Below are 21311 nucleotides of genomic sequence, written 5' to 3' on the forward strand. Positions count from 1 at the left end.
TAAGTCACAGTTCTAAGAAAACGCAACTGATGTCAACATCAATCCTATGGAATCAAACTGACTCCGATAAACTGACCATATGGTGACGGATCTGAGAGCCTAGCAGCCTCTGAGAACAACGCAGGTTATCAAAGAATTCTCTGGGACAGACCAAAGCCCTATGGATCGGCCCAAACTTCCCAAGCTGGGGACGGTGGCTCCCGAGAACCATCTCTGCATCTATGGATTTTATCCCTAAAATCACTACTGAGGCTTCAGTATAGCCATTGTGGGTTCTACTCTAGGGCCAACCAGGCTTAAGGTACATTAGAGTCTTTTTTCTACATAAAAAGAAAGCTCAAGGCAATGGGTATTAGGTCACAGCTGTTTGCTCCAGCAAACAATAAATTCCCAGTGGCTCTGGCTCCCCAGCCCCTCCCTCCCTGTCTCAAGTAATCTGGCGCCAGATCAATCCGAGTTCCAAACCATGCAAAGAGGTTCAGACTCTAATTTGGGAGTCACCACACGGTAAGCCAGCTCTAAGTCCTCCGCTGCAGTCTTGGCTATGCGATGCAGAAACCACCCACTGCTTCTCTCCTCTTTGTAAACACTTAAGCAACTCAGGATCTTCATCCCTCCCCTCATTATTTATCTACTAACTGCTGTCACAACAGAAGGAATCCTTGGTTAGGACAGACCAAAGCAATGTCCAAGGCACAGGGGACTCGATCAGCTCTCTGCAGATGGGCACTGGAATCATTTGCTAAAAGAGAACCCAAAGGCCTTTGACTGGACCCAAGTTTAGTATTACCTCTTTAAATACCCTTGGCCCATTTCTATGCCTGGACTATCACAGAAAAAGTTGCCAATGAGAAGATTAGGGGAAAAATTAATAAATGTCATATACTTAACATGAATGAGAAATGTTTACTATAAAAATGGAGTTTAAAAATCAAATAGTTCTTTCATAACACACCAGAGTTCAATGCCTACAAGGTTTGGAAGTGAAGGATTCACTTGGGTTTTTCAAAGACTGTTACAAAAATACAGTGTGAACAATGTAGCAACATTTTAGAAGACACTAAAATTGGAAATTTCAAAGTAAGTAAGTTAATATTAGATAACCACATCTCAATTTCCAAGCTTCTAAAAATGGAGAAAAAAGTTCTTTTAGTTTACCTCAGTATTTAAAAATCAGATTATCTGGAGCAGCCTACAGATTCTCTCAGGTATTTTCAATTAAGAATAATGCTATGTCGTCCAGAACCTTATAAAGCATTACTAGTGATTACGGGGTCAATTTCAAGTATGTTTTACTGTTCCGGTTTGTCACATTTCATTTTCCATTAGATTAACATGTTAGCTTTTTCTGTGTTTTTGTTCTTGGATAAGTGAATGATTTATTAGACCCAGTACTCAGTTTATGAGCTTTTCTCATTTCAACTTGAAGAAACTGCAAATATTTATAGAAGATGAACCATACGTATTTGTTCCTGAAAAATGTCAGAATATAGCACTCAAATCAAATGCCGAACAGAAGCTATTCCCTAACACTACATACTGTGCATTTAATTTCCATTGACATGTTTCCCTAAACAGTTTTTCCCACTACAGTAATTCCTAACCCCAAAACTCCTGAAATCTTCCATTAAGTGTGCACTCGCATCTTACTCTGAATTACGGGTACCTCAACAGTCATATGGAACTTAATAAGTAACCACCACTTTAAAAAATATAATTGAATCCTGTTATATTCATCTTACACACCATGAGGAAATAGCAATTATGTTTGAACTGATTTCCTTTCTATTTTGCTCTTTGATACTTCAATGGTGTTTTGTTTAACTCACAATAGAATTCCAAATCCAGGCAATTAGAATGCAAGGAAATAAACCAACAGAGTATACAATCCACAAGGACAGAGACCAAGACTGGTTCTGTTTATCAATACATCTCATCGGTGTAACATAGTCACACTCAAATTTGTGTTGACTCAAATAAGGAAGCACTATGAATGGGAGTGCAAATCAGTGTAACCTTGAAGGCAACTTAGCAATAATGGTAAAAAGCCTTAGAACTTTATATACTCTTTGACTTCTATTTCTAGGAATTTATCCTAGAAAAATTAATTCATGTGAGTGAGTACCTGAATTCTAGAATGGTCAAAAGCCACAGCTTTTTAAAAGCAAACCCTACTAACAACCCAATATCCTGAATAAGAACTCAAGAGTGTACCTCTCACCGTAGTACGTACTGGGCATCTCTTACATATCAACCACTGTTCTAGTGCTTTACCCCAATCTTCAATAAACCGCAACACTCATACCCACCCTACAGGATAATACACTTGTCCCCTTCCCATCTCATTTGGAAGACGGAAGTGAAGCACGGGGAGGTTAAGCGACTAGTTTAAGGATACCCTAGAGGGAAAAGAGTCAGGTTTCAATCCAGATGCCTGATCCCAGAGCCCCTGTACTACTTCCAAAACAAGGTGTGTATGGGATGGGGGGGATTTCTCAACTCCCCGCACCCCTTATCCATTCCTTCTGATCTTCCTATGGGCCATGTCTTTAAGGTAAAAATCACAAAACAAAAGTCTCACAGCCATAATCCACAGCTACAGATCTCACTGATTCTGGTGTCACAAAGAGCAGGATTTTTCATTAACTTTTTAAAGATTTTATTTATTTGAGGCAGAGACCAAGAGAGAGAACACAAGAAGGGAAGAAGCAGATTCTGCACTAAGCAGACATACACAGGGCTCGGTCCCAGAACCCTGGGATCAAGACCTGAGCTAAAGGCAGATGCTCAAACAACTGAGCCACCCAGGGGCCCCTTGACTGCCTTTCAAATACGAAAAATTAAAAAGGTTTTTCTCCCTTCAGTGTAGCACTGCTCTTAAACTGTTCTTTCCCTAGTTACAAAACTTGATGTCAGAATTGTATTTCAGTGTATGGAAAAGATAAACTAGAAGTTCTAAATTAAAAGACACACACACACACACACACACAATTTCATTTTCAAATAAAATATGGCCTTTTTGATGAAAAAAAAATTTTTTTAAATTCTAGTGGCTGATTAATGACCTATGAGCTTGGGGACTGGCTGACCATCACCTGTGGAAACGAAAAGGCAGACAAGGAGCATGTTACATGATTCCAGGCCTGGGATGAGGGCTGCCTGGGCAAGTGCATGAAACTTGGGCTTCCGCGGGCACTAATCTGGGAGCAATGAAGTAAAGAATTCCCTGTAGGTGCCAGGGCCATTCGATCCAGGGTTAGGACAAGCAGGACTGTATGCTGAAAAATGCGGCGCCTCACAGGGAGCAGCAAAGGTGATGGAGCCTGCAGGTCTGATGTTGATGTAGCTTCTGGTCAAATCTGTTTAATCTTTTGTAGGTAAACAGTATAAGCAAAACAAAAATAAAAAGCTAGACACAATATGTATAAAATCAAATGAGCAAGCAGTCAAGGTTGTTTTATTTTTATTTCATTATTAGCTAGAAAGACTTTCCAATTGGCAAGTGTTTCTTCCAAGAATTGCCCCACTGTGATCTCAAAAGTCCATGTTAACTCCTTTCTGGAAACTTCCTTTTCTCAGTTGTTGTATTCCTGAAGAGCCTGGGCCATGAAGAGTTTGCCTAAGTTTTGGGCAGTGAACTCCTTGATGTTCTGGCAGTAAGTGTTAATCTGGCCTGTGCATTTGGGAAAGTGAGAAAGAGAGTCACAATGTTCCACAAATTATAAAATGACCTAGAACATTAGGCAAGCAAGAAAATCCGCATAATACACATTCACCAGAATTTTATTTTCTTTTGTTTTGAATCAAGAGTTTATAGGAGTCAATTCTGTTATCCATACCCTTATAATAAAGAATGCAAATTCTTTGGAAAATAAGCTATCTTCCGCTCTTGGATACATGGAGACAGAAGAAAAACAATAGCAGTTAATTACGTATTAGCTATCAATCAAAAGGTACGGGCCGTGGAGCTCAGACACACGCCGTACTAAGTGAGAAGCAGTGCTGGCTCTCTTCAGCCAGGTACAAAGGAGATAACCAAATCAAAGAACTGCAAACAAAATGACCCACTTGACCCTGATGTGCACCGCCCAGTAGTTTTCAGGCTGTGCTCTGGAGATATTAAAGGTTCCGGTTCCTTTTCTGACCCGAGACAGAGCAGAGGCAGAGAGTCCCCATGAAGAATGGCATCCATCACTGCTTTTTAAGTCTTAAAACTAATGATCTAACCTGATGCAACATTTATGCAAGGTATTTTGTATATATAATACAATTCTGCTTGAATTGGACCTTAAGTAAGGAATATGTCTCGGTTACCCAAATGTAATTGTTATGTTCTAGAATTTGTGTTAAGAATTTGGAATCTGACCCCTCTCCCCGCCCATACACAACACACACACACACACACACACACACACACTGAAAATGTGTAAATAGAATTGAGAAATGATGGAATATTACCTTTTGTTTGAGTGGGATTTTCATTCTAAAAAATCTCTCACAGGCAACCAGCTGATTTAATCAAACAGTATTTAACATTTATAAAGAAATAAGGTTATCACAGCTAAATAAGAGCAAAATCAAGTCCTAGCATAGGAAACAAGACTCCACCACTGAAAGGCAGTGTTAAATGGCAGATACTCCCAGACAAAGTATATCCAGAACTGCATCCCTATTGCTATAATAGAAGTCAAAGTAAAGGAAATCCTTTTCCTCCAGTCAGAAAACCCAGTTCAATTCCAACACCCACATACAGACGTGGGCTCAGTGCTGGGCTGGAACACGAAAAGTACGCAGCTTGAGCTGAATGATCTTCTGCATTATGGAACGTAAACATTTCTCCCGGGCTTCTCTGAAAGATGACTCGAATAAAACCTTCCCACTTTAGAAAGTTTATGATGCCATCTCAAAAATGTTTAGATAAACACAGAGTGAAGAAGCACTGAAAGGACCTTAGAAATAACAAAGACTGACAAATTCTTAAATTTCAAAATTACAGGTGCTAGATTCAAATTCATCATTCAACCATTTTAAATACACTAGCTTTTATGATGTATTTTTCTGTTTATAAATCTCTCCTTGTCTTCTGCTTCCTACGGAACAGAGGAAACTAGCCACACTCGCACTGGCCAACGATACCTGCAATGAGCAGAGAATCCATCCTGGCAGGAGGCTGAGGGGGTTTGAAAAGTTTGGACAGATCCTCCTCAGGCAGCGGGGGCTCCCCTCGACTCTGGCGCTGCATGTTCTCCTGCTGGCGACGCTGCTGATACTAAGATTCAGAGAAGAAATGATTTGGTTATTTTTCCCTACCTGAAGAGAAAAAACAAGACCTCCATCAATTACGCAATCAGCAAAACCCCACTGCCCTGAATTCCAACCATTTTATTCCAACGATTTTATAAATGGTAATCCACGTAACTCCTCCTTCTAAGAAGTTAATAAATATGGCAACAAAAACCATTTCTTTGTTGGAAACTCAGTGTCACTCTGAGCTCTAAGATACGGAAAAAGCAAACTGGTTATGTGGGAAACTGAGGGCTTAAAGGGCAAAGAAGCTCCTGATTAGTGAGTGAAAGGGATGATTTTACCATTTATGACAACAGGGTAGATGACAACATTACAAGTATGACTCACCTGCACTGCAGTAAGGAAGTAATTAACCACCACACCGGTGAATTTTTTCAACTTTATCCCTACTGACCAAAATGACAATAATGCTGATCACGTTGATACTGTAACATCATCAACATCATCATCACTATCATTATTATAGTAGCAAATACTTCTAATCAGCAGTGCTATTAGCTCTATAGCTAAGAATGAATATTAGCTTAGATAATGCTTCAAAAACTGTCAAACTGTGGCTTCCTAGGATTCTCAGAAGAGAAGGTGGGGATACATCCATAGGTATGGATCAACTACAAACTTACTGAGCAAATTACAATCAAGAGGTAACACTTATGGGTCGCTTACAACGGCAGAGGGAAAATACCACACACAGAGCCTTAAAAAATCAGGTAATGAGACGCCAAAGTAGGCTGTAAAAAATTTAAGTCCTTGGGTTCCAAAAGAAGGAGATTACCTTGCTTTTTGCAAAGATCTCTATACGCATTATAGGGTTTGAGGGTAGAAGCTGGACATATCTAAAAAGGGTTATAAATGGTGTTGGTACATATAAACATCAAATGCAAAATTTTGAGACATGTAACACTAGTTTCCAGAAACAAATGTCTCACAGGTGACAGATTTTCAATTTGCTACTCCAGGCTGCACCCTTTCCCTATGGGAAGAACCAGCAGGAAAATGGAATCAAGCAAGGTCCTTCTGTCCTTTTCCCCACCACCCTTTGTAAGTCTTTCATTATTGCCATCTTCACCACCCATGCTCTTTTCAGTTAAAAAGTATATACTTTATAGATCTATATGTGTTTTTTAAATCCTAAGTATGGTAACAACGAAGTATTCTAAATGATGAACATTGATATTTTAAAAAAAGTTTAGATAGAATAGTCTCAGAGCCGCTTAAATTGTAGTTACACTGAGAACTGTAGAGTTAACACCACCTACTTTAAAGTACATTTTCATGAACACACAGTAGTCATATACAAATGCTTTCACAGGTAAACATTCTGGAATCAACCTATCTATGAATCAAATGCTGGAAGAACACTTTAGAGCAATGCAGTCCAAAAACAATATTCCAGGAACTGTGAAAATCATGTGGCCTTCAAGAAACATGAATAAAGAAAAGGTTAAATGGCCACAGCCGTATATATGTGCCTATGAGAATATTCAGGTAGTTCTAGGGTTTTTATCTGTATTATACTATCTATTTCACAGCAGTTGGTCTATTATTTCCTATCAAAATTGCTTGCTCTTAATCACAATTGCTCAGTTTTTCAAATGAACTGAAGATTGCTAACTACGCTGCAATGAGCCACTACCAAACCAATTATAGTTAGTAAAGAAATGAGCTGTGACACTCCAGAATCTCTTTTGCCCCTGATTTTCTCAATAAATGTATCTCTTATTTGCATAACACTGCCATCGCAATCTGAGCTTAATATACTGGCTCTCTTTAAAAAAGGTATTTTTAAGTACAACTTAGAAAGAATATGTGGTAATAAATACGATAGAGTTACTAGTTAACAGTCAATACTTTATCAAATAGGACTTTGATCATTTTGAAGAAAACTCTAGAAGCACCATACTTAGAAATGAATTCTCTGACAAATTTTCTGGTAACACAAACCTGATGTTTCTGCTGCTGCTGTTTACTCGTGTTCCTCATGTATGTGTTATATTTAACTATATCTTGGCTCATTTCATCCACTCTGTCCATCAGCAACTGTAGATTCTTCCCCAAATGGTTGCTGAAATGTAAAGTAAATATACTGACATGTCATACTTTAAAGCTATAGATCTGCCACTGCTCTAAACTCTTCTGAGATATTAAACTGATTTGCCATTGGCTACAAGAATGGGAGCACACGATCCACATAAATGCAAGGGGACAGGAAAGAATGTGAGTCAGCTTGTTATCAAACTTTTCATTCTGAACCCACACCTGTAGCCACCAGAGTATCCAAAAGAGCTGAGCTTCTTATTATCAGAGCACACATATATCGGAGTAGAAGCTGTTAAACATATCTAGCAGGTTCTCTGTAATGTGTATTTTCTCAACAACAAAGTTTCACCCCAGCTCGGTACTCTTGCACCCTTGTCCTTAGCACCATCCCCTCCCCAGCTGTGCTCAGAGTATTTAAATCAGGAGCTTCGGAAAGGAGGAACCATGCAAAGACACTAAGACTTCTGGTACCTGATTCCTCTATCCAGCAGTTTCTAAAAGAACAATAATAGCATTTTTTCTGCAAAGTCAAATGAAGAAAAAGAGAAAATAAAAAAATCTCCTTTCCTCTTGCCCTTCCTAGAATCTACAGTACAGTCATTCACACTTCTTTTCCTCTCCAGAAATTTCTCTTGCAACTCATTTACCAAAATCATTTTATAAAGGGATGTTCACAGGTAGTGCAATGACCACCATATTCATTGATTTCTGCCTGCAACTATCTCCTACCATGGTCAAACCTGCTACTACAAATATGTACTCTAAAAAGAACTAGTAAACAAACAGTATTCACTCATTCATTTCAAGTAAGTATTAAGCACCTCTTATGTTCTGACTTTAGTGATTAGCAAACAGAGAAACAATAATGAATGAGACATTCATAGCCTCTATCTTCACTGAGCTTACAAATGATCAGGAGTGGGGCACCTGGGTGGCTCAGTGGGTTAAGTCCCTGCCTTCGGCTCAGGTCATGATCTCAGGGTCCTGGGATCGAGTCCCGCATCGGGCTCTCTGTTCAGCAGGGAGCCTGCTTCTCCCTCTCTCTCTGCTTGCCTCTCTGCCTACTTGTGATCTCTCTCTCTGTGTTGAATAAATAAGTAAATAAAATCTTAAAAAAAAAAAAAAAAAGATTGGGAGTGGGGAGGAGAAAAAAGGTAGAAACACTTTAGGTAGTACAGCTGCCCTATCTCTTTCCCTTATGGAGAGGACAGGCTGAATGCAAATAATTAGAAGGAATCAGCCAAGCAAAAAAGTATTCTAGGCAGAAGACAGCATCAGCATCAGCGCTGAATGGCTGAGATGGGTAAGATAAAAAGAAAACGTCCGGTATGGCTGGAGCACAGTGATAGGTCACAGAAGTCAGACAAACACAGATGGCAAACCATTAGCTACACCACAAAATGCCCCAATAACAGTGTGAATGAGATCCCTCAACTCCAACATAAATGGTGTCTTTGAGTTGTATGTGTTTGTGATATATTTTGTCTTAAATTTTTAAAAAATGACCACTCTGGCTGCTACGCACAGAACAGACTGGAGAACAGAAACCAGGGGATTAGTTAAGAGTCTACTGTGAGTGCTGGCAAGGATGTGGAGAAACTGAACACCCAGACACTGTAGTGGGAATGTGAAATAATGGTTAAGATGGTAGACTTTATATTATGTAAATTTTAGCTCTACTTTAAAAACTACAGACACACACACATTCCCAAGCACACGGAATCTGCTGTGGTACTACAGAGAGAACAGCGGTGGCTTGGACGAGGACGGTGGCAGTCAGCATGGGAAAGCACGAGAAAAACGGGCAGAAAGGAGACAGAAATCAAGGCTGACTCCCACTTTCCTGGCTTGAGCATGCCAGCATGCCAGAAGTTGGTTCTGGCATTTACAGAGAAGGGACAGGCTGAGGAAGGAACAGACTGGGAACGCTGGGAATAATGAAAGTAAATCCAGTTAAGTATGATCCTAAATGGACAGTATCTGTAACCTGGAGAAAATTAGCAAGTTTTGGCTCTTTCTTAAATAGCAGAAGATACAGAAATGGGGTATGTGTGTAAATAAATGTACCCCCCAACCTCAGGTCTGGCACTATCTTTATAACCTTGGCCCAGTGATTTGGCCTAATTTTAATCTTTTCTTCAAATGTTTCACTTTTTTTAAAAAGTGTTGTTTTTTTTTCAAATTCAGTTTTCATATTTTTTTTATTCCATTTTAATTTTGTGAATCATTTTTTAACTTCAAAATATTTCTTTTTCTTTGGAAACAAGATTAAGTATTGTTTCCGTTTTCTTCTAATTTCTTTTTTTTTTTTCCCTCCTAATTTCTTAACAGCTTGATTTTAACTCACCTTTAATTAAGTGTCTGGGCCTATGGTAAAGGTAAGCAAATAAAATGATTCTTTCTACCAAGCAGCTAGTCAAATGTCCAGATCCACTGATTATATAGTGACACTGTGTTCTAAACACCTTCTACATTAACATTTAACAATACTCTGTGGTCTAAATGCACTCTTTCAATACACTCTATTGAGTACATACGTACTTTGCTAGTCACTGCATCTGACACTAAGGATTAAACTATGGGAGACATTGCTGCACTCCACCCGTCCTAGTGAGAAGACAGGAATGCACACAGATCAACACCACACAATGGTGTCACTGCTCTAACAGAATGGAAGCATGAAATATAATGTGGCAGAGCCAGATGAGTTTCCAGATTATATGACTGCTGAATTTAGAGTTTCTGAAGAGAAGCTAGAGACAGGGAAGGTAGGAGGGACATTGCCAGACACTGGGTGAAGGCAGTGTGTTTGGACACTTTGGCATGAAAAGCATAATGCCTTTGAAGAATTGCACAGAAGGGCAGGACTGGGAAAAAAGAAAGCAGTGAAACTAAGAGGCAGACAACAGTCATAGCACAGAGAATCCTGGAAGCCAGGTCTAGAAGTTTGGATTCTATTCTAAGGCCAACGGGGAACCGGCCAAAAAGTTAAGCAAAGGAGTAATATGATCATACAATTTGCATTTAGCAAGATCACTATAACGAAAGAGGAAAAGGTTAAAAGCAGGAAGTAAGGAGACTGTGAAAGTAATCAGGAATATAAATAATGAAGCCCTTGCCCTAAGGTACCAAAAGACACAGAAATAAAATGAAATCACCCCAGAAATGTACACATGAGAAGACAGACACTGAGGAACACTGATCTTCAGGGATGAGCAAAGAGCAAAGAGGAACCTAACAGAGTTGCAGTTGCACAGACTCCAAAACAAGATATTTCAGAAAAAGAGTCATCAACATAACAAATGTTTAAGTGTCTACAATACCCAGTAACACAGTGATAAAGTCATCCTTTGTGACTTCAGTGAGAGCTCTCTAACAACACAGAGTAGATGAAACACTAGGAAGCCTGACTATAAAAACAGATAAATGCAGGGCGCCTGCAAGGCTCAGTCGGTTAGCCACCCAACACTTGATTTCTGCTCAGGTCATGGATCTCGGGGTTGTGAGACTGACTGGGTCCTGCATCACGCTCTGCCCTCAGTAAAGTCTGCTTAAGACTCTCTCTCCTTCTTCCTCTGCTCCATAACCCCATGCCACACTCACTCGCATGCACTCTCTCTCTCTCTCTCAAATAAATAAATGAACCTTAAAAAAAAAAAAAAAAAGAAAAAAAAAAAAAAAAAAAAAAGTGAATATGAACGAAAAAGGTGAGAGGAAATGGATAATAATGGCACGAGGTCAAAAAGTGCCTTTTTTGGTAACTTTGTTTTTTAAGATGAGGGAGACTTACATTTAAACATCCTCATTCTTGAGAGATGGGTGTTCAAATATTTAGGGGTTAAAAGTCATGTCAGGAATTTACTTTCAAATGCTTCAGGGAAAAAAAAAAAAGTTACGCACTTATGTGCAAAGTTAGAGAGCAGGTACAAACGTGGCAAGACAGACCACTGGTGAATCTAGGCAAGAGGTTTATGTGTGTTCATCAGATTGTTCTCTTTCAACCTTTCTGAGGAGTTGAACATTTTCATTTTTTTTTTTTAACGGGAAAAACAAGTCCAAAAACCTGAAAGAAAAGAACCAGTATGGAGAGCAAATGAAGGTATCTTAGGAAAGAGAGTGTAGAAGAAGCCAGCTGTATCCTAAGATGGCATGATGGACAGGAAAGGGACAGTCTTAAGGAGGGACACCAACCCTTTCATTTCTACCAATGGAAGAACTGAGGCCCAGAGAGCAAGCAAGAAATGCTATCATTACTAAGCAATTACTTGTTAAATAAGTCATTTATATGCTTAAGTGCAGAAGGAATTCAGAGAAGAGAAAGAACACCACAAACCCTATAAATGCGCGATTGGGTTGGGGAGAGGGAAAGGTAGTGACACTGGAGAAAAATCACAAAGGAAAGTTAGTTACTCCATACACAAAGAGAGATCGATCTATTATTTGGTCCCACACCTTAACTCCTAGAGACTGACTACACTGATGACAGCAATGAGAAAGGCCTACTAGAATAGACCCTGTCGATCTATACCCAAAATGTCCTTAATATATAGTACTATCGTTATATATTATTAAATATATGTAATTAGTGAAAGAACACAAGCACAAGATAGGTGGCCTTTAAACATTTTGTAACATTTTTATTACTACAAAGTTCTTCAAAAATATACCCAATAAGGAATACTCAAAAATTTGTACAACAGATCTTGAAGGGCAAAAGGAATTAAAATAATACCTATTTCAGAGATAAGATTCATAAATGGACCAACTCTATGGGGATCTTTTCAGTGCCAATTCAGTCAGAATTCTGAACTAGGGAGTTACTATTAGGAGTCTCAATAACACAGCCTTTTCTTTTATTGTCAAGGAAACAAAGAACTGAAAAGCAGCTCACTAATACAGATGTGAATCAAGACATGCAGTGAGAAGTCTGCTCTGGCTGCAGTATCAATTTATCCTTAATGTAGAATGCCCACCCTCAGTTTACTTGTTTAAAGAGGAAATAAAAAGGAATTGTTTCTTCATGTGTGAAAAGCTGAAGGCTTGGATAAAACACTTTAAAAAATTGATAAAGCTGTTATGAAACAGCCATCGCTTAGAACTTCCATTCAATAAAATTAAAACTAAAAATTAAAAATTTTTTTAAATGAAAGGAAATGTAGTATGTTTTATTCACAGCCTAGAACAAATATATCAGGTAAACCAAAAAAGTGGTATCCACATACGGGTTATAAGAAGTAAAACCAAGCAAAACTTGAGGAGCTTCTTGGGCATGGTTTCTGATGTGGCTGCTTAGAAAAAATTTTATGGCGCCAGGCCTGACTACCATCATGCTATTGATGTAAGAATTTAAAATCTGAAGTGCGCCTGGGTGGCTCAGTGGGTTAAGCGTCTGCCTCCGGCTTGAGTCATGATCCCACCATCAGTGAGATGGAGCCCTGCGTCGGGCTCCACCCTCAGTGGGGAGTCTGCCTGAGGTTCTCTCCCTCCCCTGCTTCCTTAGCCCCCTCCCCCGCTTGCATGCTTGCTCGCTCGCTAACAAATAAATAAATCTTAAAAATTAATTAAAATTTGAGATGTACAAAGGTGATATTTCCATCTTTTAGACGAGGGCTATCAGTCTGGATGAATGTAACAGCCCTTCAGTATGCGTACTGCTTCAGGGGCTGCTGCATTTTTTTCCTTCCAGCAGGAACACAAATTTACCTTTTAAATTTCACATGAAAAAGAAAGGGCCCCTCTTTCTGTTTCACAGAAAGTACAGAAGAATATAAAAACCGTAATAAAATATTTGTCTAAATCTTAATTGCTATCGCAAACTGGGAACATCTTCGTGGTTATTATAAATGATGTTTTGGACAAACAGACACTACAGACCAGCTCACTGGTAACTGAAAGCACAAAAGGGCTACACTTGTTTTGTATGCTCAATAAGCCTGGGAAAAGCTGAAGGCATAAATTATATAAGCAAATGCTTTCAGGTAGTAAATTTAAAATTATTGTATAACTATATATACTTAATATATCAAATTGTAACCTTGCGTGCTAAAGAATGTTCTTAGTGCAATGCTTTAAATACAGGTGTGCTGAGTGTTTGTACAAGCAATAAAGAAAAGTATGACCTTCTAAGAGACAAATTAAAGGACTATTATGAATATATGTTTGCAGTCAACAGTACACTCTTCAGTGCCAAATTAGCCTCGCAAGCTGGCTGTATCACTTAGCACTCTGCTTACCATGCAGCTTCCGTCTCCTTCCTCTGCACAGACTTTCCAGCGGCCCTATGATGGAGTCATGCAATACAAAGGGGCACTTCAAGCACGGTCCTACCCATCCCAGAGCAGGGAGAACAATACTAGGCTCTCTGGTCTTCCTGGGTTTACCCTACTTGTCTTATAACAAAGAAGTACAAAGTCTGTATGTTCTTTTGTGCAAGCTTCTCTCTGCATTTAAAGAAATCTGATAAACAACTGAGCCTCTATTCCAAACTGGTTGCGTAAGAAAATATACCTTGTTTTTTTCAGTCATCCAAAAAATGCATATAGACTGACTACCTACTTCATTCTACAGGTCTGCTGCTAGCACTCTCCCACTACAAAGCAATCACTAAGATCAAGCTTAAAGGGCACTTAAGAAGAGCTATACAGACGATTCTGCCTACATTTTTATTAAGAGAAATAAATGCTAGGAAAGGAAACATTAATTCCATAAAGGAAATGATCTGTTTGGAACACCTCAGTCACTTTACCAATACAGTAAATAATACCCAGCAACAAGATAGCTAAAGCAGTCACAATGGACTAAGTTATGTCAGCCCTGTCTAAGATAGCAAAAGCCAGTGTCAGGTTCAGAAAATTCTGATTTCAGTTAAAAATCCACGCTGGAAATTCACTACTAATAGAATCTGCACCTGAACAAGGCAAATGCCACCAGTAAAACAAAGAAGCATTTTCGTATTTTTCCTGAGCATTACTAAATATCCGGACATGATACTATAAAGCTTCCAGGGACAGTATACAATAAATAAAGCTAAGCCCCCCATGAAAAAACCCTCCTCCATGGGCATTTGCCCTATCAAAGCAAAAAATAATACAGCAAAGACATCAGAGGGTTCTTATAACAGGAATTATTAGTATTCAAATACTGTTCCACTTTGTCAGTCTGGTCTTTTTCCTGGGATTTTAGCAGGGCTGGACAAATACTACATGTCATTATGTATGTCTAAAAAACCTAAAAATGTACTTGGGTAATTCTTTTCTTGATCTATGGGTTAAATTCTAAGTGAAAGAATCTTTTGCAGAAAGTGATTTAAAAAGTACTTTACATTAGGGCCACTTACCTGCTAGCAAGACTGAGCAATTCATGTTTATCTGCGACAGCTGACTTCTTCTCAAGCTCCCACATTAGGACGTTGATCAGATGTGAATTTTTAATTACAATCGGCACTTCTTCAAACATGTGCTCAAAGGTGATATTTCCCTTTTTCAATCTGTGAAGCATGTTAAAAATACTTTAGTCTGGTGGTCAGAAATAAGTGTTAAAAGGACTATTTCATACATTTTCCCTAATTACAGGCCCTCTCCAGGATCTTTGTTTCAGTAGCACTCTTTAAAAAAGAGAAAGAAACTAGTTTTACAGAGTCAAGCATAAGTCAAATGATTTGAATAATACTGAAAACAATCCAAGTTTGAGCTATAAAGCCCAGAAAACAAGATTCTTGGCAGAAGAAACTATTCTTCCTTTCTAATCAGGTATCTTCAATATTTCCCTGATACTAAAATGTAAATGTCGTGGGAAGTTATGCTATATAATCTATTTCTAAAACATTTAAAGTAAAGAGCTATAACAGAGATGTACTTCGATTCTTGGAAAATTCATTTTAAAAGTCTACCAAATGAAAGAAATTAACAACTAGCAGAACACTCACAGGATATCCTATATACAATGGTTCGGAAGACAGCAAGAATGCAATTTCTCGTTAATTTAGTTGTAACTATCATACCCAGGAATTGTTCATGAGTTAGCATTTAAAATCTTTTGCACCTTAATTTCTTTAGAAGCTATTGGGAAACTAGCAAAAAACTGTCTGCCCTACCAACACCAAAGCCAATAACTTTAATTTAATAAGAAATCAAAATTCCCATAATTAACAGAAAATGAAAGAATTCTGAACTTTTAAAAATTTAATGTAAATATTCCAATGCCATCATGTAAGATCATAAAACAGCTTTACCAATTAATTCTCTGCATACCTATCACCCATAAAATTTCCAAAATGCCACATTCCTTACTGATACCTTAAAAGGTTTACCTCCTTCCCATCCCCACCCCCATGAAACAGGCGCTCAGAAAGACAGACATACAGCTCACAATCATCCTGACACAGAGCTCTTACAGTCTGACAGCCGCCGGTCACTCATCCCACCTCCCTCTATCTGATCATTATTTTTTCCCCCTCAAATTCAGCAGCTAATTAATTCCCACTCCAACTGAATTCAACCCTAGTGAGAACAACAGATGAGACATTCCATAAAGAACAGTTTAAACATGGAAAGGGAGAAATCAAGTGGCACTCAGCCATGCGAAAGACTTCTACCGTCCACATGGCAAAAGCATTACTACACCACCAGCACCAAGGATTCAATAAATGTGGCAAACTAAAATCTTAAAAGGAAAACAGTCAATGCATTACCATACGCCTCATAGGCCCCCAAACACTTACGCTTCAGGAGAAAAATCTTTCTCTTTACAAACTTCCATCAGTTTAGGAGTCAGTCTGTATGCTTTCAGCGAGAGAGACCCTTGAGCAGTTTTTATGGGATCTCAAATAAAGAAAAGAGAAAGAATTTACTAACAATTTGGTTACTGCCCATACTTTGCTTGAATGAGACTGGTTCTAGGCATACTGACACTTACCATACAATCGTTACAAAATGAAGATCAAAATAAAAGATCAGAACTCAATTTGAAGCAGATTAAAACCAGTATAGCATATAGTTAACTAAGTGAAAATGTAGGAACCCTATCACCCTACTCGAAATTGATAGAATAACTTCCTCCCTAACATAAAAAAAGAAGATTCAAAATGCAGTTATTTTCAAATCTATTTGTCAGCCTGAACCAGAAATCTTGATAAAAATTAAATATCTCATATGTTCTAAACACCTTATATTCATCTTGTATAATTAGAAAAAAAATACTAATGAATATTAAATGTGAAAATACACTGCATGCATTTGCGTAGTTCAGTCAGCTAATTTAAATAAATAGCCCTGCAAACAAAATTTACCCATCCTAGTAATCACTGTCCAAACTTTTTAGTTAAAACGGCTTCTACAAACGAAATGACTAAAAAGAGCTATCACAAAAGTGTCTTTTTCGTTTCAGAGAAATTCATTTTGTCAAAACTAGCTGCTTACACACTCCATGAGTAAGGGAGCTCAGCACTCGCGGCATGATAACGGCTCCGGCGTGCCAATACTCGCCTAAAACCTGTGTTAACATTCATGTTGTCTGAAACTTAACACGGTGAAACTTTTAGCAATAGGTGATAAAATGAAAACCAAAATAGATTGAAACAAGTGGAAAATTCATCAAGATCTGATGATGCAATGTTTCCAGCCAATATAAGTACACTTTAACAACTTGTTCTTTACTGTAATCCAATTGTTAACATACTGAAACAATTTTGGGGCAGCTCATAAGATTGATCGTATTCATTAGTATTTTTTCTGACAGATACTCAGGACGTTACATTTACTTCTCAGCTGGAAACTATATGCGAGTCTGCCAGATATGGCAAACTGTGAGTGTTTGGGGAGGGGGAAGGCTATAAAGCTGTTAAATTGCCTACAGTTCTGATACAGCACAGAACATCTGGTCTGGAGAGCTTGAGGAAACACCATTAAACAGGCCGAAAAGAAAAAAATCTTTGTGCTAAGAAACAGTCCAGGTTTTGTACGCTGCTGTCAGAGGTACAAAAAAAAACTTGGCACACTGTGTTATGATTGGTCAGTCACGTACAGAGCCAGACACTCTAGCAATTGGGGTTTGTTAGACATCTGGTCTAGTTCCACCAGCCCCTTCAAATGAGGGAGGGGAGATGGAGGAATAAAAATGAAGCAGCTACTCCAGCATTCCAAAATGTACACATCAGGGCTCTGATAGCAAGAAAAATAAACAGAAAGAAGGAAACCCTGTCTAGACGTAGCTGCTGCGGAGGCTGCTGCAGAAACAGGGTTGGTATTTACTTGGAAAGGCCTGCCAGGCCGCTCGTAGAGGCAAAAAGACAGAAAGCAAAAATAGTAGTAATAACATTAAAGGAAGAAAAGAATAATAAAGGAAACTCCTACTAACCGTAAATGAGAACGACAGATTCTTCAATGGCATGCTGGTAACTGAACTGAGAATCCAGGAGGGCTCGGGTGACGAACGAGCCATAGTACGTGGACTGGTACCAGCCCACGTGGAGGTGGTCGATGTTGACATGGCGGAGGCTGCGCATCATTTCCATCTGATATTGAACTAGATGACAGGGAGGAGGGGGTAAAAGAAAAACTATTTAATGATGCCACAAATAGTAAAAGCGAGCCTTTTGGGAAACAACTTTTTACACAACTATTTATTAGCTAAAGGGAAGAGGTTTCCAAATTTAAAATTCATTCAGTTCACATGTACTGAAAACGAATTTAAGCTTTCAACTCATTTCAAATCACTGAAACTTTCCTTTATTCATTAATGAAATAACATACTGTAGAAAAGTTACTAAAAACACAGTAATAATCCCTGTTCTAAATAAGAAATTATTTATTAAATGTAATAGTAAGTGTTTAAGAAAAAATTTATATAATTGCTAAACTAGTTGCTTTTAGACATTTCATTTGAATTAAAAAAGTGAGAATACTTATCAATGTCTTCGTCAACAGTTTTTAGAACTGAGAAGTTAAAATCACCAAGAAAATGAATAGGAAAACAATTAACTACCACATTATTTAAATATGAACAGAATATAAGCTGTAGCTGATTTAAAACTTAAGAATTCATTTTTGCCTTCATCTGGTGCCCCCTGCTGCATATGCTAAATTTTAAAAAGAATTCTTTTTTCTTGTTTGTGTGCTCTTTTCTATTAAGTAACAGATATTAATTTTTCATTGGAGTTATAGGTTAATCACCATGAAAAGGTTGAAAGACTTTTACTTTCATCAAGTTAATGACTACAATGTATATTAACTTAAAGCAATATTACTAGAATAGGTGCAAACTGAGACTATGATAAGTAAAAGATTTTAAAAAGCAATACAGCCCAATAATGAGTAGCAAATATGTAACAGAGGAGAAAATTCATAGTCAACATAATATCCAAATTATTTCTATTATAATGAATGTACAACTATGTGGAGTGAATATATTTGCTTAACTTGGAATCTAACCTTTCCTTTTTAAAACTCTTGATCAGGTTTTAGCAAAAGTAAAGTTATATGCCTGTCGTTTCCTTGGTTGGTTATAGCACTATGGTTTTATAAAGCAAACAAGATTCAGCACAAAAGAACCTCACTCAAATGGTCACAATCTTATTTTAAAACATTTGTTACTAGGCAAAAATATTATAAATCTGCTTATTCCAAGGAAGGTTATATTTATCATAATAAATGTGATAGCCAACTTTTCAGATACTTAAGAATTTGTTTTTTTTTTAATTTTTCTTCTTATATACAATATGATGGCCTCAAGAAGCAGCAGTAGAAAAATAGTATGATAATCTTTTATCAATTACCTTTTATCTTGAATTTTTGTCTCTCTAGGACATAACAGACCTCCTTCCCACCTAGCTTAACAGATTCCTACATATCAACCACATAAATATAGTTTAAAACCATTGCTATGGCCTCTTTCTGCTTTAAAATTCCCTCTTTTAGTAAAATCACTCATTTGACTAATGGAATTTAATCAAATTTAACTTACAAAAAGTTCCAATATCACAAGTGAAAAAGGAGCTAGTACGATCTAGCACGATTCATTTTAAAGGAATAGGGAGAAGGAGATGGGGAGAGATTACCAAGCAACTGACAGTACAAACATGATTTTACAGAATGATTTTTTTTTTTAAATCAGTATTTCCAAACTATCTGCCAATGTACAATTTAGGTATAATATAAGCATAAGTTAGATTCAATTTGCAACAGTAGAAAAAAAAAGAAGACTTGGAATCTTGAGATCTAGGTTCTCATACTAGCGCTTAAGATTTTCCCCATGAGGAATCTTGCTGTCCAGTTAATGATCCTTTTCTGATGCTCAGCCTTCCCATCTCCAGAAAGACCAGAGAGAACATCACAGTCAAAATGCTGTGACTCCACAGCGTTGATTAAATATGCTAATTATAAGTAATAATTTTTCTAGAGGCTAAAGTAGAGACTCTAGCATGCATTAATACTTAAAAAATGCATTTCTCTGGGAAAAAGACTGCAATCTTACTATGTCTCTCCCCAAACTGCCTGAACACAATAGATTTTATAATAGCATTTTCAGGATGCAAGAGGTAAAACAAACTCTATGAAAATGCTATTATAAAATCTATTGTCACAAACTTATTTCTTATAATTATATAATTATGTTATATAATTATAATTTATATAATTATATGAAAAATTATTGTAGCAAACAAATTCCTTCTTTACCCAGAATCTTTTCTACTTTACAGCCCCTTAGATAAGAATGAAAATGAAGTATTCCTCTCAGCTAGAAAGAGGCTAAGGGATAGGAGGCTTGTCACTCTATGGGAAATACTACTGCTCCAATGTATTTACTTCTTAAGAACTGAGAAGTAGAGAGATAAGCTTGAAAGCCTTTAATAAAAATTAATTCTTAAGGTTATAAGAGTTTTCATATGACCTAAATATGGCAAATAAATACTTAAAATGTAAGGGGCAGGAATAAGACAGCTAAGTAGATAAATTGCTTCTAAAAAATCTGTAAGGCACTGGAATTTCACTATTACACAAAAATTATAGTCTGGGCCTATTCTATGTGAAATGTCCAGATCTTCTCTGTTTTGGTTTGGACTTACCACCCCAACTTTAAAAAATTCAAAAACACAACTTAATGAATGTCCTCTCGGAGGTATCACACACAGAAAGGAAGGATCTTAAAGGATTGCAAGTGATAGGGAGCCTGGGTAGTGCAGTCGGTTGACCATCCAACTGTTTGGTTTCACTTCAGGTAGTGACCTCAGGGTCCTGAGATCGAGCTCATGTCATCACGTCAGGCCCCATGTCAGCTGCTATGTGGAGTTCCATATAGGGCTCCCCACTTAGCACAGTGTCTGCTTAAGAGTCTCTCTTCCTTTCCCTCTGCCCCTCCCGCTCATGCTCTCTCTAAAACAAATCAATTTATCTTTAAAAAATAAAAAATAAAAGGATTGCAAGTGACCTGTTAAAAGATGAGCTTCAAAGTAAAGCTGGGGTGCACTGAGACCCAGTCCTCACCAGGACTATTCATATGAGCCTCCAGTAAGTGCACAGTTTGAAGAGTTAAGTTTAATTCAGTAACAACAACAACAACAACAACAAAACAAAACAAAAAATTAAGTGATATGTTTTTCTATTATATATATGCTGAGGAAGAAAAATAAAACCTCACAGCCTACCAAATAAATTGCTTTCTCTGTAAACTTTTCGGTCTGTGTCTTCCCTTTTAATGGTGACAAATATGTGTGACTTTTATCTCCCTTCACCCACACAGTGTTTCCTTTCTTCCTCCTCCCAAGTTTCCAAAAAACACAAAACCAGGGGCACCTGGGTGGCTCAGTGGGGTAAGCCTCTGCCTTCGGCTCAGTTCATGGAGCCCCTCATCTGGCTCTCTGCTCAGCAGGGAGCCTGCTTCCCTTCCCCCACCCCCTGCCACCTGCCTCTCTGCCTACTTGTGATCTCTGTCTGCCAAATAAATAAGTAAAATTTTTAAAAGAAAAAAAG

The 21311-nt window shown here is 37.8% G+C and overlaps 1 protein-coding gene across 1 annotated transcript in view; it reads right to left on the reverse strand.

The window, feature by feature from the left end:
- Positions 1–3446: 3446 nt before the first annotated feature.
- The window catches only part of EIF3H (eukaryotic translation initiation factor 3 subunit H), a 98101-nt gene continuing 80236 nt past the window's right edge, over positions 3447–21311 (reverse strand). Inside the window, exons 3-8 of the mRNA XM_059392949.1 lie at positions 17701–17868; positions 16067–16166; positions 14684–14833; positions 7252–7372; positions 5137–5269; positions 3447–3673 (exon numbers count right to left, since the gene is read on the reverse strand). Coding sequence (XP_059248932.1) covers positions 3576–3673; positions 5137–5269; positions 7252–7372; positions 14684–14833; positions 16067–16166; positions 17701–17868 — 770 coding nt within the window. The 3' untranslated portion in view covers positions 3447–3575. The remainder of the gene's footprint in view (positions 3674–5136; positions 5270–7251; positions 7373–14683; positions 14834–16066; positions 16167–17700; positions 17869–21311) is intronic.

This window comes from Mustela nigripes, chromosome 3, assembly GCF_022355385.1.
Source record: "Mustela nigripes isolate SB6536 chromosome 3, MUSNIG.SB6536, whole genome shotgun sequence".
Lineage (NCBI taxonomy): Eukaryota > Metazoa > Chordata > Mammalia > Carnivora > Mustelidae > Mustela > Mustela nigripes.